At 46.2% G+C, this 17,488-nt stretch overlaps 1 protein-coding gene across 2 annotated transcripts in view; it reads right to left on the reverse strand.

Moving 5' to 3' along the window:
* Window positions 1-17,488, reverse strand: part of COG6 (component of oligomeric golgi complex 6) — a 1,358,763-nt gene that overhangs the window by 589,207 nt on the left and 752,068 nt on the right. For both annotated transcript variants that reach the window (XM_069639705.1, XM_069639707.1), the window contains exons 12-13: window positions 9,173-9,264; window positions 642-759 (exon numbers count right to left, since the gene is read on the reverse strand). In XM_069639705.1, coding sequence (XP_069495806.1) covers window positions 642-759; window positions 9,173-9,264 — 210 coding nt within the window. The remainder of the gene's footprint in view (window positions 1-641; window positions 760-9,172; window positions 9,265-17,488) is intronic.

The raw sequence follows: 17,488 nt of genomic DNA on the forward strand, positions 1-17,488 counted from the left end.
TGATTACCAAATATGTTCCGCTTTATGAATTATGGTTGCTTTACTGATTTATTTTGAATGTTTGATATCACGGGATGACTATGCTCTTTCTTGGATTCACATTTCGGGTGATTCTTGAAACTGTTTTATTTTTATTTTACGCCTCTAACAGCCTTGAAAAAGACCTGCATTTGGGTTGAAACACTTGTCAGCTGTACTAGTCACACACTTTTGTATTCTTGAAGGGTCAATATGTTCTCATGATTTTTTTATTTTGTATTACTCCTCAGTTTGGATGACACATTAAATCATATCCACTAATAACTGTATTCCATGTGCGTTGTCTTGGGTAATCAGTTCATCTCATAGATTTTGTTTGGGCCCATTGGGCTCTGGCCTCCATCACCCTGACACACGCATCATGCAGTATATCTCGGGAGGATAGCTCAGGGGCAACGTGCTCGCCTTGGAAGCAAGACGACACAGAGCAACACAGGTTCGATCCCGGGTCCGCGCTTAGAAACCTCTGGGTATTAAGCGCATTATAAATAACCTATCATATCATGTCATAGGACATCTTGAATAATAGTATTTTATGACCTAGCACTGGGGTTTTCCCAGTTCATTGCCTGCACTCAGTTTGTCAATATTTTGAAGCTCACCTTGTCAATCAGTTTACTTGCATGAAGACTCAGGCTGTTGAAGAATATTTTTTTACTTAACAGATGCATTTCTTCGATAGTTGTTAGTAATGTTGAAGCACTATTTCCTAAAATACCACTGAAAAACAAACACAAAAAGCCAACATGTTAGTTAGGAATCTAAAGAAATTGGGGTTGAGCAATCACCAGCCCTAATTCCTAATGATTTTCTCTCCTCTGTATGTTCAATACCTTTACACAATATATAGTAGGATTCCCTGTCAATGCTGTTGATGGGAAACTGCTGCATCCACTGGCTACACGATCTGTGAAATGACAGTTCTCATAAAATAGATTATTACTAAATGTGCCTTGCATATCTAGAATCATCATTCTGGAGATCATTTTCCACACCAATTGTCCCTCATGAACTTTACAGCTTTACAATTTGACATCTGGGAACTTCTCTTTCTCTTCCCTTCAGGAAAATGCACAACTTTATCTCAGTACAAATTTGCTAGGTACTACTGATACGCAAATCACTGTGACTCAATGAATTGTGCTTAAAAAAATGAACAGCATATTTTGCCTGGTATGGATTAAAAATGGAATCGTCATCCTTCAAACACTTCTCTGAGGTATGCGCTTGCGTCAATCTTACTGGTAACTAGGTAACTTCTTGAACTTGATATAGTATATAAAACAGTGTCGATTTTTACTGGATATAAATTTAACCATTTCGCACAGCAACTTCTAGGAACTAACATGTTTTGCATCACTTTTTGACCACTTTGATATCATCGAACATTTAAGCAGTGCATTGTTTTCATTTTTTAGTAATAACTTGTTTATTGTGGCTATCCACAGAGGACATAGAAATTATATGGGTGGCAATTTAAGGTTGTAATTATAGGGAAATGCATTTTGACTTATTCCAGTGTGAGGAGAGTGTTAGCTAGAAACGTGAATCATTTGTAAGAAGTCATTAAAGATATGGGAAGCAGGTGGAGGGAACACTGACAATATTACCAGGGTCTGTTGGTAAATTTACAGTTACATTTTAACTTGAAGTACATCAATTCGAAAGCTTTAAGATGCACATTGCAGAAGTGTATCTATTACAAACAAATGCTGCAAAATTCACCCTCCCAAAAAAGTTTTAAATTTCTTTTTAATTATTTGATTTTTGAAAAATAAGATGTATTCTCCAAAGAAATCATTCACATGTAGCTGTGTATGACACATCTGAGGATATCGCCCCTTCTTCTGTAGGGGGAGACCTTTCCCAAGGGGACAGGGCAGTGCGTCCAGTGTGCAATAATCCCCTTGGGGGTGGTAACCAATGGTTGGATCCGCTTGGAAGGGAAATCCCTTATGGGACTGGCATCTTCAGGAGACGCAGTATAATCCCACTGAAAGTCCTTTAACCCCTTCTCAGGAATTAAATTCCCTCTGATCTGCCCTGATGTGACTGATATGTGTTGCTGTTAAACCAATGTATTTATTGTTTTCTTGTTATGGGCTTATACAATAAGAATATTCTGTTCAAAATGCCCACATAGCAGGGAGGGAGGGTGGGAAAACATTACAAAACAATATTAAGAACAGAGGGGGGAGATGGACAAACCTATTATGCCTAGTGAGTATTCAAATGTACAAGTGCAGCCAGGAGGAGGGAAGAGGGAGCAAGTGCTGGGGAGTCCCAGCTCATGGGTGAGCCATGGACGCAGTGCTGGGAACGTTGAGTGCTACACGGCCTGGGCCGCAGGAGGTGTCAGTGCGAGTCTCCAGAGCAGAAGGTGTGCAGATGCAAAGTGCTGTGGTTAGGCAGGAGCTGTAAAGAATTGGTGTGGGAGGTCAGGCCCAGAGGATGCATAAGGGACAAGGACAGTGATTCAGCAACTGTGAGATTAGCAGAGTAGAGAAAGAGGGAAGGAGGTGGAAAGTCTTAAGGAGCTTCTGGAATTTGAGGGCGCAGGGGGAGGCTTTTCGAAAGGAGGTAGCCTACCCCTCCTTAACAAAACGCTTTACAGACAGAGTTGCTGCCAGAGGAGCAAAGTGGTCTAGAGGGAGAGTATTTAGTGAGATAAAGTTGAAGATAGTTAGGCCCAGACAGCCGTGTGGGTGATGCAGAGGGATTTGAATTCAATCTGTGCAGCAACCGGGAGCCAGTGAAACCTTTTAGTGCAGAGATGCAGTCCCTGGGCTTAAGGCCAAGGATAAGTCTTGCTGCCCTATTCTGGATAAGCTGAAGGTGTCCAGAGTGGAAGGTAGGTAGGTTTAGGAGGAGGCTGTTACAGTAGTCAAGTCTAGAGTGAACCAGGGCTTGAGTCACATTGAGCCTCTGAGGCAACGTGAGAAAAGGTAGACTTCCTTTGAGAAGGAACAGCTGATAGTTGGTCTTCTTTGCAATGTCCCGAGTGTGAGGGAGGAAGGAAAGAGAGGTGTCGAAGAGGACTCCAAGGTTTCTGGCTTCAGCAGAAGGCGCAGAGGGAGAGCCCAAGCAGGAAGGCTAGAGTGTTGGGAAGAAGGAAGGACCAGGGGTCCCAATGGGAAGGATGAACAAGTTACTTTCTTAACTGGTAATGTTCTTTCGATGGGATGTCCGAAGACGTATTCCACATCTATGACGGGTAATCACCACAGCTGTGCTGCTTCAGAAAATTTTTCGGCGTCTGCGTCCTACGTCGATGACATCGATACGCTGTCCTCGAGGGCCTCCGTCGAGCCAACGTCACCGGATGTTATAAGTTTAGACGCACGACGCTCGTAGCCTCAGTTGTTGTTTTTTCCCAGAACGTGTGGCACCAATCTTCTGCCAGTATGACTACAGAAAGCCTTGCGGAAATGGAAGCTGCAATCGCATAAGAAATTCTGTAGAGGGGCAGGTTGGGAGGGTTCGATGTGGAATACGTCGTCGGAACATCCCATCGAAAGAACGTTACCAGGTAAGAAAGTAACTTGTTCTTCGAAGGGATTGGTTCCTCCGACGTATTCCACATCTATGACAGACTCCCAAAGCAGTACCAACGTAAGGAGGTGGGAAAAAAGAATTTAGAATTTTAGAATGCGCAATTAAATTGCAGAATAGAGGACCGCCTTCCCAAAGGCCATATCTTGTCCATGGATAGAATCCAAGGAGTAGTGTTTGACAAAAGTATGGACAGAGGCCCATGTGGCTGCTTCACAAATGTTACGAATGGGAACACCCCTCATCAGGGCAGTAGAGGCAGCCACACCTCTAGTAGAATGGGTCCGTAAGCCTACCGGAGGGTCCTTACCCACCAAGCGGTAACATTCAGAAATTGTCAAGATAATCCATCTAGACAAAGTCTGTTTAGTAACAGCTTGTCCCAAACGCCTTCCAGCGTATCCTACAAAGAGCTGATCGTTCACTCTGACCCGGTACATGCGTGAGATGTAGAAACTTAAAGCTCGCCCAGGATCCAACCTATGGAACCTCTCCTCTTCCTTACCAGGATGCGGAGGAGGATAGAACGCCGGAAGAATGACCTTCTGTCTTAAATTAAATTCCGACACAACTTTCAGAAGAAAAGAAGGACAAACCCTAAGGACAACCCTGTCCTAATTGAACACTGAAGGGTGGTTTAATGGAAAGTGCCTGCAACTCACTCACTCTGCCAGCGGAAGTGACCGCAACTAAAAATACAGTTTTCAAGGTCAACAGTCTCAAAGGACAAGAAAGTAATTTCTCAAACGGAGCTCCCATTACGAATTTTAGAACCAGGTTTAAATCCCAACCTGGCACCTGGAAAAGTGATGGTGGGAACACATTAATGAGCCCTTTCAGAAACTGAGAAATCAAAGGAATTTTAATATAACAACACTCCTCAGGCGAGCTCAGGCGAGCGCTTAAATATGGACACCGCCGCCAGGTAACCTTTAATGGTACCCACTTGCAGGCCCTTGGTGGCTAACGAAAGCAAAAAAGACAGAACCACAGGAATGGCACATGAAAAAGGATCCACATTCTTAACCATGCACCAGTCGCAGAACTTTCTCCAACGGCAATGGTACAGGGACTTCGTTGCTGGCCTTCGGGCCGAAAGCAACACCTCCATCACGTCTTCAGGGAGGTCCCAATCCTTATACTTCAACCTTTCAGAAGCCAAGCGTGAAGGTTGAGGGATCTGACCTCTGGATGGAGAACCTGACCCCCCTCCCGTGAGAGCAGATCGTCTTGGTAGGGAAGACGACGTGGAGGGCAGATAGACAAGTCGAGAAGGTCCGGGTACCACGTCCTCCGAGCCCACGCCGGAGCAATGAGGATCATCCGGGAACCGAACTTCCGTAACCTCCGCAGCACTTGTGGGATGACGGGGACTGGAGGAAACGCGTACAGCAGCGAGAATGACCACTCCACCACGAACGCGTCTCCTAAGGCTCCTTTTGGAGGAAATTCCCACGAGCAAATCCTTTCGCACTTCCGGTTGACACTGGAGGCGAAGAGATCCACTTGAGGGGTCCCCCAAAGGGCGAAGATCTCCAGGAGAATCTCCTGAGCCAACTCCCACTCGTGAGAGATCGTGCTCTGCCTGCTCAGAGCGTCCGCTGTCACGTTTTCGTCTCCGGCCAAATGAACTGCCGAGATCGAAACTTCCTGCTGGATGTCCCAGAACTCAAGCTGCATCGCATCCCTGCACAGAGGAAGTGACCCTGCCCCCCCTTTTTGTTGAGGTAGTGCATGGCCACTGTGTTGTCCGTCAGGATCAGGACACTCTTTCCTCGCACAGTCGGGAGAAAAGCCTTCAGGGCTAGCCTGACGGCCCTCAGCTCCAACAGATTGATATGGAGTCTGGACTCCGATGGAGACCAACGACCGCTGACTGTCAGCCCGTTGGCATGAGCTCCCCATCCCGTGAGGGATGCATCCGTCACGATCGTCACCTCCGGCCAGGGAAGCCAAAATGGAGCACCCTTCATCAAGTTGCCTTCGACGGCCCACCACAGAAGGTCCCGGGCGACCGAGGGCGGCACCTGAACCGGGTCCGACATCCTGCCGGAGGACTGCGACCAATGCATCTTGAGTGCCCACTGCAAAGATCTCATCCGCAGGCGAGCCTCTGGCACCAGAAGAATGCCGGATGCCATGAGGCCGAGCAACCTCAAGAACTCGAACGCTGGGAGTTTCTGGGCATGCTGAAACTTGTGCACCATCTGCTGAATGTGAAGAGCCCTCACCTGGGGAGGAAAACACTGCCCCAGGGAAGTGTTGAGCACTGCTCCGATATACTGGAGCCGCTGTGTTGGCGTCAAATGGGACTTCTTTAAATTAAGGGAGAAGCCCAGCCTCTGAAGGGAGTGGCAGGTGACGGACAGATGATCCGGGACCTGCTCTGGAGAGCTCCCCCTGATCAACCAATCGTCCAGGTAGGGGTAGACGTGAATCCCCCCTTGCCTGAGATGCGCTGCCACCACCCCCATGAGCTTGGTGAAAACCCTCGGGGTGGAGGTCAATCCGAACGGCAGGACCCGAAACTGAAAGTGCGAGTCGCCAACCGCGAACCTCAGGTACTTCTTGTGCTTGGGATGGATCGGCACATGGAAGTAAGAATCCTTGAGGTCGAGAGACACCAACCAGTCCTGAAGCTGAAGGGCCTGGAGGACTTGAGAGAGAGTAACCATCTTGAACTTGTCCTTCCTTAGGAGTTTATTCAAACCGCGCAAGTCCATGATGGGTCTCAATCCCCAGTCTTTCTTCGAAATAAAAAAATAAGGGGAATACCATCCCTTGTTCCTCTCCGCTACAGGCACCAGTTCTATGGCGCCTTTCTCCAGCAGGGCTTGAATTTCTTGCGCAAGGAGCGTATCCGGACTCTGCAAAGAGAGGTTCCCGGGTGGATTGTTGCGAGGCCTGTGCCGAAAGGGAAGACAGTAGCCGTGGGTTATGATCTCCAGAACCCACACATCTGAAGTAATGGCACGCCACTCTACAAGATGCTGCGCCAGCCTTCCCCCAACCGGCGAACCATGGGGCATGGCCTCATGACTGAGTGGTAGCGGCTGTGACGTTACCTGAGGGCAAAGAGGCAACTGCCCGAGCGGCCTTGGCACCACGGGTACCCTGTCGTCCACCTCTGGTACCCCTGCGTTGGCCTCTTTGACTGCCAGCTCCTCTCGCTTTACTGAAGGATGAGTAATAGCGAAAGGAACCACCCTTCCATTGCTGTCCCCTAGGACGAAAAGGCGGAGGTTGGCGAACTGCAGCGCCCAACGACTTTGCTGCAGCTTTTGAGGTCTGCAACCTCTCAAGGCTCTCGTCAGCCTTGCTGCCAAAAAGATGTTCACCGTCAAAGGGCATGTTGAGGAGCCGGGACTGCACATCAGGAGCAAACCCCGACTTCCGCAACCACGCAAACCTGCGTATCACGGTGCTCGCCGCCATGGACCTGCTGACGCATTCAGCCAAGTCCAAACCCGACTGAACGGACTCACACATGGCATCCTTACCATCCTGGACCATAGCAAGGAAACCATCCCGTTCGTCCCCTTCGGGAATATGTTCAGCCGCTAACGCAACACAGTTCCACAGAGTGTGTGTGAAACGAGACAAGGCACAAATGGAGTTGGCCGCCTGAAGTGATATACCACCAGAAGAAAACACTTTCTTCGCCCAGCCATCAAAACGTTTGTCGTCCCTATCAGGAGGGATAGTAGGGTACGACGCCTGCTTTGCCGGGGCTGTGGCCGCCTGCACCACCAAACTCTCTGGAGTGGGGTGCCTGGTCAAGTAGCAGGGGTCGCTACTGGCTGGGCGGTATTTGCGCGACAAGGACCTGCCCACCGCCGGGAGACTCTCCGGAGCAGTCCAAGCCGCAGCCACCCTTCTCTGTAAAGCCATATGGAACGGCAGTACCGGGTCAGTTGGGGAACCAACATCAAGGATGTCTGTGAGATCATCCTGCACAAACTCCCCTGGGGGAGCAGACATCCCAAGTACTCAGAAACCCTAGCCATAAGGTGTCGGTACGAGGAATCGGCATGAGAGCCAGGCTCAGGCCTACAAAACTCCACCTCCGGAGAGGTGTCCAGTCCACTGGCATCATGCAGTGACTGCCTCAAATCGTCAAACTGACTATGGCCCGAGACAATTTCATCTGGAACCTGACTAGGAACCAGGCCATCAGAATCCTCATCCGCCTCTGAAATATATTCCAGGTGGCGAAAAGAAGGCACCCGAGAGTGCTTGCTCTTAACCAGAGCCTTCCTAGGGGGTTCCCCCGTGCCACGGGGTACCTCCGACACGAAAGGCGTCGAGTGAATCGGCGCCGGCGTCGAGAGAACAGGCATCGGCGCCGAGAGGATCGGCGTCGACCTCAGATGAAGCCGGAGCTCCGAGCGTGTCCGTCGACGACCTGAGCGTCGACGGCTTCGACGACTTCCTCGGAGCCGGAGCCTCGAGAAAGCCTGTCGACGCCCTCGACACCTCAGACGTCGATGTCTTCCTCGAAGACATCACAGGTGCACACGGTCTCGAACGCGTCGAGGACCGGGACCTGGAACGGGTACGTCGAGAATGAGTCCCCTTGTCCGAACGGGACCTCTCCCGTGACTCGTGCCGACCACTCTTGCGAGCAGTGTCTCTCGACCTCTCACGACCGACCCCACTCCGGGGCGCGGACGGCTTAGTACCCTGCGACTCGAGAATCGCCAGCATTTTCTTCCCGAAAGAAGCCCATTCCTCCGGCGTCGCACGGCTGGTGGGGTAAGCGACGTGCCGGGCAGAGACCTTCGAAGAGGACCTGGAAGACGACCGGTGTCGGCGCTTCCGAGAATGCCTCGAAGAGGCTGAGGAGTGGCGAGACCGACTCCTAGAAGGAGACCCAGGAGACTTCCGATGATGACGCGGAGAGTCTCCTCTGGAATCATCCGTCGAAAGCCCCGCAGACTTCGACTTCCGGGGCTTGGACACCCGACCTACTGACAACTTCTTCTTAAGTTCAAGTAAGGCTTTGGACGTGAGCGACTGGCAGTTGATACAGTCATCCGTGCCGTGGGCCTCCCCGAGGCACCAGAGGCAGGCGTCGTGCGAGTCCGTCACCGACATCTTGGACTCACACTCCCCGTACTTCTTGAAGCCCGGACGCAGGGTCGAAGACGAAGTAGAAGACATCTTCACACGAAGGATTTTCACAAAAACGAACAGATTCGAAGAACCGAGAAGAACAGAACACCAAAGAGTCGAGGCGTTAACCGAGATTCACGAAGCAACACGTTTGCGGAAAAAACGGAACTGAGGCTATGGGCGTTGTGCGTCCTACTTATCACATCGGATGACGTTGAAGGAGGACCTCGACGACGGCGCATCGACGTCATCGACGCAGGACGCAGAAAAAAGTTTCCGAAGAAACACAGCTGTGGTGATTACATGTCATAGATATGGAATACGTCGGAAGACCCAATCCCCTCAAAAGAAGCATTTTGCTTTATTGTGTCATAAGAGAATTGTGCACAAGGATTGAGTTTTAACTACGTAAAGAGGCATGGTGACAGTTAAGTAAATGGCTGCACATTTGACATTTTATATTTACCTGATTGTGTGGTGGTAGAACTTAAGAAGGTTAGAAATCTTATATAGTAAAACTGCCCCTTGCTCAGCAACAATTACTTGCTCAATTCTGACCTGAAAAACAAAATTACAAAATAAATAATATTCCCATTAACGAATGAGGTACGGAAATATTACACTCAAATCATTTTGTAGGTTGCCTTGGAATATTTTTCTATAGAGGAAATACGTAAATAACTTGCAAGACCAGTTACAATAAATATGTGTTCTTGCTAGTCTGACGCTCACAATTCTATACAGTTTACAAGGTTCAAAAGTGAGATTTGATGAGCAGGAGCTAAAATCACCTCCTCTGTATCAGGCATCACCTGGCAGGAAGGGGCTATGTCTGGTACCAGGAGCTATCACATGGCGTGCCACAAATCTGAGTGTCCGATGAGATGCAAATGTAAACATTTTGTCGTTTATGTATGATCTATTATGCTTTAAATGTGCTCTATATGTGTAATGCTTCTTTATAAACATTCCCAAATGCACAAAGTTAATGTCATATAGCTATGTTTGAATGATACTAGCTGGCGTAGGGAGCTAAAAGTAGCTAGTGGTGGTTTTTGTTTTCATTGTAACCAGTTTCTTCTATGCTAGAAGCAGGAGCTAAATAGCTCCCTGAAATTTTGAACCCTGGCTTATGAATACATTTCAAACAGTGTTAAGAGCACACTACATCAAGATCTCTCAAGTACACAACACTGATGACACAATGGTTATCCAGTCAACACTTTCATAGCCATAAACCACCAGTATTCCCTGCAACAGAGCATGGGAAAGCAAACATTACACATCTGCAGTAACTTTGGCACTTAGAGTCTATAATGGCTCCTCTCCACTGACAACTTATCAAGGTGAGCCCCCTGTGATCACAGTTTAACTGGATTCTGGTGACGATCCAGGTTAAGTTTTGGGAAGGTGTGTCCGTCCGGTCCTGTTGATGGTGTAGTGTGGGAGTCCACCTCCTGAACCAAGCCAGGCACTGCAAAACGAGCAATGGACAGGAAACAGTTCCCCAGCCTCAGGTAAGAAGATCCCCCGGGCTTAACGTGATGCCAGGCACTGCAAGCACTGAATGTTGGGTACCAGAGACAGAGACTGGTATTTTTCAGAGAAGAAAATGAAAGCAGACCGAATCAGTAACTTACATCCAAAGATGGTGGATGTAGGAAAGCACATAGAGGTACAAACTCCAGGCTGGCCAGACTGGAGGAAAAGACAAGGGTGCAAGCAATGAAGCAGACCCTAACCAGAAATCAAGGCAAAAATAAGAGTTCAGAGCCGAGCTCAGCAGTGTGACCCCTCAGGCATAAGAGGTTGCGATGCACTGAGACTTGTGTTCGCACTGCTTTTATTCACAATTGTAGCTGTCCGGACTGCCCATGCGCAGAAAGCAGATGCTGGACTTCAGCGTGTTTTCAATCACATATGTCATTGGCCTTGTATTCAAGGGAACCATCCACTAGAAGGGGGCCTGGCCGTGGGCTGCAACGGGAATAGGAATCCACATGGTAAGGTTTCAGCAGGGACGCATGAAAAACAGGGTGGTTCCTCCAGGAGGCAGGTAACAGAAGAAGGAAGGTCACCGAAGAGGGACGCCAAATAATCTGTAAAAGGGCTAGCAAAACGAGGGGAAAGCTTCTGAGGGGTGTTCCGTAGAGGCAGGCGTTTCGTCAAAAGCCACATTTGGTGACCAACCTGGTGAACTACAAGCTAAAATATCAGATAATGACTGTAAGTAAGCAGGCTACCTGGATGTGTAACCTTATCCCATACTTCATCTTCTTTGTACATATGTCACGCAAGTGCTTTGAAGCAGCCCCCTTGCAGGTTAACGCATTTTAAAACTCAAATATGAATTTGCCCTGTAAGTATTTTGAGAAGACGAATGTGATGCTCAGTATCTCCTACTTTAGCATTACTAACATCACCGTTTAAGTGGAGAGCAACATTGCAATATCATTTACTTTGCCTACAAGGGATAATGGGTATGGACTATGCCTGTGATTACTCGTCCATAGAATCAGGGCACCGGATATTCAGACAGGAGAATGCTTTTCACACAATCTGCCTCGTTTCCAAGTGTTCAGTGTTCTTTTGGGCATAGACTGTCACACACTATATGGTAACTCGCTGCTTTGAAAAAACAGTTTCAATGAGCACTGTGTGATCCTACACAATGATATAAGAGTGGGGTATGTTGCAAACAATCTCTATGCACTGCAAAAGAATTGTGTACATGCAGAGTTATGACATTCTTAAAATGCACATATGTTTAGCCATTAAATATGTCTTGCTTGCAAAGTATTGTGGGTCTGCAAATATCCCTGTTAGTGTTTACTGCGACAAACCCTCACTTTTTATAGTGCTCTATCAACTAGTAATGTAGGCTAGAACAGGGGCCCGGGGAAGGGTATGGGTGGAAGAGCACAGGTCATCACTCCTTACGGGAGTCAGACGTTTCGGCAGTACACTGAAGGAAATGTGTTGCTTGTTTGCTAAAGGATAGGAAATTCTAGTACCCGTCTAAGACAATAGCACCTTTTTATGCTCAGCTGATGTGGACTTTTCAATATAACCATGTGCTCTGCATCGTCTCCAGCATCTCCGTGCATCTTATTTAACTCATAACAAAGAATTACAGAAGAGGGATCCATAGTTACAGAAGAAGGGACTCAATTTGTTGCATCTCTTGAGATGTGATGCCATTAACTTAAAAGGCAAATATATATGTGTGCTTTTCTTACACAGGGATCCATAATAAACCTCAATAAAGCTCTTGTTTAATTTGTCTAGGCTCCAGTGCGGAAGGGTGGGCAAAACTATACACTACATTATGTTCACTGTCATTTCACTTTCTATGTCAGTGTTACAAGCAAAGCTCTAATCAGATTTTGCTCACTACTTGGTGTAAAAAATGAATTAGCTTTGCCAATAGGGATACTTTCTGCTTATTAATAGATGTTCTTCCCCTTGAAATTCCTGTTGAGATCAGGAATTAAAATGATTAGAGTTTCTTCCTATGCCACTGCTATACTGTTCACTAATTCGAAAAAAATAACAGTGGAGCTTTGTGGTTTGAAGCAACAAAATGTTCATTGTTTCTCATTTTTGTTGGACACATTTTCATTTTTAGGGAGTAGAAATGGATGGTGTATATGTCTCTTAGCTGTAAAGCTGGTGTTATCACTACCCAAAGGACAAAGTAATGTGGATAGTAAGCAGAGACACAGGAGTATTTGACCCTCATATTCTGAGGTGCAGTTATTCTGATGCAACTATCATCCTTACACAAATTATTAGAAGCATTTTCTCCTGGCCCTTGAATTACTTCATTAAAGTGGCACTTGAACTCCCACAAGCATGTTTTTGATACATTGCTTTTAATTGGCATTAATCCATCAGCAAATCTTGTATTCTGTCTGAATTTCTTTGCAGCTACATCAGTTTATAACATGAGAAATGTGTGTTTTGTAGTACACAAGTGATTTTCCAGTGGCATAAAACGTTTGCAAGGTACTGTGGCCGATGTTGAAGTCTTGGTCTGGTTGATGAGTTTTCTGTTTAATCACATATGACATTCTATTTTAGCCTATTTGTTTGGAAAACGTTTGTAAGATTTGTCAAGAATTGCAGTGGCTGGGAAGAGGAAATTCCTTTCCAAACTCTCTTCTGCGATGGTAGTTCACTAAATACACATGCTCACAAAGTGGCTTACCTCATTAGTCAGTTGCGCACATGGAAAATAACCCGCGCACAACAGCAAACCAGTTCTGCACATAGAGAAAAATAATTAGAGAGAACATTGTCTGTGACCCCAGGATGTAGGTCACAAAAAAGTCGTACTGAAGAAAAAAGAATGCCCATCTTGCCTTTCTTCTGTTACTGCACTGTTGTGTCAGAAGATATTGGCCAATAGCTCCTTCTCATTAATCGGGTAGCTTTGCTCACTAGGTGTCAATTTCCTAGAAAAGAAGGCCACCGGCAATTCTGTCTGAGATAGCGGGTCCATTTGGAGAAGTACAGCGCCCACAGCTTGGTCAGAAGCATCAGCTTCCACAATCTAAGGTCGAATATTGTCCGCATGTTGCAAAACAGGAGCACAAGTGTAGGACAGCTTGAGATATTGAAATGCCTGCTCAGCTTTCTGGTTCCATACATAAGGTCGTTTGGTGCTCATTTATTTAGTCAAATCAAGTGTTTTCTGGGCAAAGTTCGAGATGAAACCTCTGTAATAGTTAGCGAATCCCACAAATTGTTGTACCACCTTGAGATCCTTGGGTGGTACCCATGATAGAACAGCTTGCCCTTTTCTGGTATCCATCTTTACACCCTCAGCACCAATGACATACCCAAGGAACCCCATTGTTTTCTCATGAAATTCAAATGTCTCCAGTCTGAAAGTTTTTCCAGCATGCCGTAAAAGACAAAGAACTACAGATAGGTGGATGACATGTTTCACAGGGGATGCAGATATATCAGATACATCCAGAAACACCCACACTGAGTGGACGATAAGATCAGAAAAGACCAAATCCATAAACTGCTTAAAGATTGATGGAGCGAGTCCAAAAGACATCACTTTCTATTCGTAATGTCCGAAAGGTGTTTTGAAAGCAGTTTTCCATTCGTGTCCTGCCTTTATTCTGACCAGGTGATATGCTCCTCGTAGGTCCAGTTTTGAAAAAATCCAGGCCTCTCCTAATGATTCCAGGATATCCCATATAAGGGTTAACAGTCTTTTATGGTTATGTCGTTGAGCAGACGGTAATAGATACAGGGCTGAAGAGTGACCACTTTTTGGGAACAAAAAACAGAGGAGAACCGAGGGGAGACTTAGAGGGAGCTATCAACCCATGAGCAAGACAATCCAAATATAGCATAGGAAGCTGTGTCCGGCCGGTCCTGTTGATGGTGTAGTGTGGGAGTCCACCTCCTGAACCAAGCCAGACTGTGAAAACCAGCAATGGTCAGAAGCAGTTCCCAGCACCACATAAGAAGATCCCCCACACTTAACGTGATGCAAGGCAGTGCAAGCACTGAATGTGGGGGACCAGAGATTGGTAGTTTTCAGAGAAGAACATGAAAGCAGACAGAATCAGTACCTTACACATCCAGATGGTGGATGTAGGAAAGCACATAGGAGGTACAAACTCCAGGGTGGCCAGACAGGAGAAGATGGCAAGGGTGCAAGCAAGGTAGCAGATGCTAATCAGGATGCAAGGCAAAAAGAAGAGTTCAGAGCAGAGCTCAGCAGCGTGACCCCTCAGGCATAAGAGGTTGCGACGCACTGAGACTTGTGCCCGCACTGCTTTTATTCACAACTGTGGCCAATGGCAGACACACGCTGGAACACTGGTTGTCCGTGACAATGGACACCGCTTTATGGACCGCCCATGCACGGAAAGCAGACACCGCACCCCGGCGTGTGCGCAATGTGCCCAACATGCTGGCCCCCAGAGGAGGAGAGCGACCAAGCCACAGATGTCGGCGCGGCTGATCCCAAAGACACCAACAGGCCTGCCACAATAGGGAAACATGGCGGGCCCTCAGATGAGCGTCGTGACAACTTGAGAAAAAAATAGTATTATTTTATGATAAGACAAAAAACTTCACAGCAGCACTCTGTTGCTGTTCTCAGCACCTAAACACGTGCTCACTGTTTAAGAACATTGTTTCAATGTTCTGGACTCTCACAACACAACAATGTGTACCGCAGAGCATGCACTACCTAAAGTTCTCAAACAGTAAAGGTTTAAACGCATACAGAAAAAAGCTGCCATTCGACATCTTTTATTTCTCCAAGTTTTACGCCATCATCTTGCAATTCTTTAGTACTTTAAAAAGTGACGCGGGTGAGAAACCACATGCTTCTAGTTTTGCGCATCACACTTTTGTTGCTGCTGCAGGGGTATTGTCCCCACCAAGTCTTGTTCCAACCTCAGCTTGATAACTTCATTTATGCCTGCCGCTTCCAGTCATCCAGAGGTTTTGCTTCTGCTTCTGCTTCCTTCTGCCTCAAATGAAGTGGGTAAACCTGTAGATTACACAAGGTTATCCCGGATCACTCTGAAGGTTTTTGCTGGAATACCAGATTTGAATTATCACTTATTTCTACCTTGGTTCGTAGTCCTTCTGCTATCACTTTCCAGTACACTCCACGTGACAGTACGGCAGTCTCCATAATGTGCCACCCATTTCTTCCTATCAATATGTGAGTCACATACTTTATTTTGGCTAAAGAGCCATAAAAGGTCATAAAATCAAACAATTCCATTCTAAATGTTTAGCATGAGTTAAAATTGTGCAAAAGCTAAAAAAATAAAATAAAAAAAAGACCCACATGAAGTTCATTCGTTCCACAAATTGGTTAGAAACACATCCAAAGATTTAAAATATGCAACTGTCTAGATAATAATACAGAGGAAAACATGGTAAAACCTACATTCAGGATGGCAAATACAATCAGGGGTAATTAAACAAATAAATCACTCGATCCCAATCCTGCCCCTGTCCTGCTGGAGGGCCCTGTTCCTCTGCCACCATGCCCTAGAAATATATCGTGCAGTTACATAGGTTACATGTGGCGATAAACATTGTTTTAGAAACTGTATCGCTAAAACAGCTCGACAGATTCTTTGATCAATAAAAATTTGACGCAAGTAGCAACGTCTCAATGAAGTGTTTTTTTGCAGGTTAACACAAAATGCTTTAATGTTTCTTTGAAACGGCCGCACAAAGGCCACCTTGGCGAGGCACCTGGGCTTCAAGGTAAAATGCCTAGCCTAAACCGGAGATACAGAGATCTCTTGAGTGGCGGGCAGACTATATCTAGATAAGCCTTAAAACCACTCTCCAGGCTGGACTTCAGATAGATTGGGCCCAACTTTGATGATGAAACATTCACAATTACATTTTCCAAAGCTCTTTGATAAGGACTTTCAGCTGCTTAGTTTCCTGAATGCCGAGGGCATGTGGGTTTTCCCAGAGGTCCGACATATCCAGATTCTGAGACGTTGCCTTAACGTGCGCAAGCCATTTGAGGCGTTTTCGCGCACTAGGCTCATAATATGTCTCAGCCCTTCACGTTGTTTTAATAGATCATCTGTATTCCATGCTTTTATCCAATATAACAGGTGTAGACATTACTTAAGAATGATTAAAATTCATACCACTCTCTAGTCCTTTCTTTGGGATGAGAAACCGCCAAGACTGAATCTTTGGTAACTCCAGCTTCCGGTTGAGAAGGGGGGGACTAGGTGTCCCAAATTTTAATGCATATCATTTGGCCTTCTCGTGCCAATTTTTTCTTCCTTTTTTGAAGGATTCTCCTAGTGTGTGGGCGATGGCAGAGGCAAGTGTGATGGGCCCACTCGCCCCAAGGGCGATATTCACAACTGTTAGCAAACATGGTAGTAGATGCCCCTTGACGGAGTTTCTAAGTGACGTTTGGAAGAATATCTATGATATGTGTGGCTCGGTTGCTCTGAAATCGCCTGATGCATCTCTGTGGTTGAATAAAGCTATAACAGACAATGACAAGTTGTTGTTTTGGCCGGAGTGTTTTCTTGGCGGAATTCAATGGATTAGTGATGTTTTTAAAGATGGAAAATGGATTGACTTTGCTGAGTTAGGTGCTACTTTTACAGTTGAAAATGTTTCTATCTCGGACTTCAGGAAATTGAAGAGATGTATTGGTGAAGTGCATTGTGACAGGGATGCGAATGTTGAACTTTTCACTACTGGCGTTCAGTCACTTGCGAGTAGGGTTTATCATCGAATTGTAACGAATTATAAGGAGAATACTGAATTACTTAATGAATGGAGCAGAAGAGTGGGTTTTGAAATCACTTCTGACCTGTGGCTTGTGATGTGTGCGAATGTGAAGCTTTGTTCGATAAGTTTGACTGAACGTTCGAGACAAATTAAAATTCTCAATAGAGTTTTTTGGAGCCCGGAAAGGCTTAAAAATAGAGGTTTGTCTGATTCTGATGTTTGTTGGTGTTGCTGGAGTGAGAAAGGCAGTATGGAACATTTGCTGTGGGACTGTGTGAGGGTTTGTGGTTTTTGGCATGAGGTTTGTATTATTTGTCTCGGGGTTCTGAACCAAAATGTTGGCTTGGATTTTAAGACTATGGTGGTAGGCTGCGATGATTTACTTGACGACCTTTCACTATCGGAAAAGAAATTTTTGTTCAGAGGTGCTTCTATTTGCAAAAAAATGATTTTGTGGAGCTGGAAATCGTGTGTTTCACCAATATTGGAGGATTGGATTACAGAAATGAACTGC

Source organism: Ambystoma mexicanum, chromosome 7q (genome assembly GCF_040938575.1).
Source record: "Ambystoma mexicanum isolate Mex_15411 chromosome 7q, UKY_AmexF1_1, whole genome shotgun sequence".
Lineage (NCBI taxonomy): Eukaryota > Metazoa > Chordata > Amphibia > Caudata > Ambystomatidae > Ambystoma > Ambystoma mexicanum.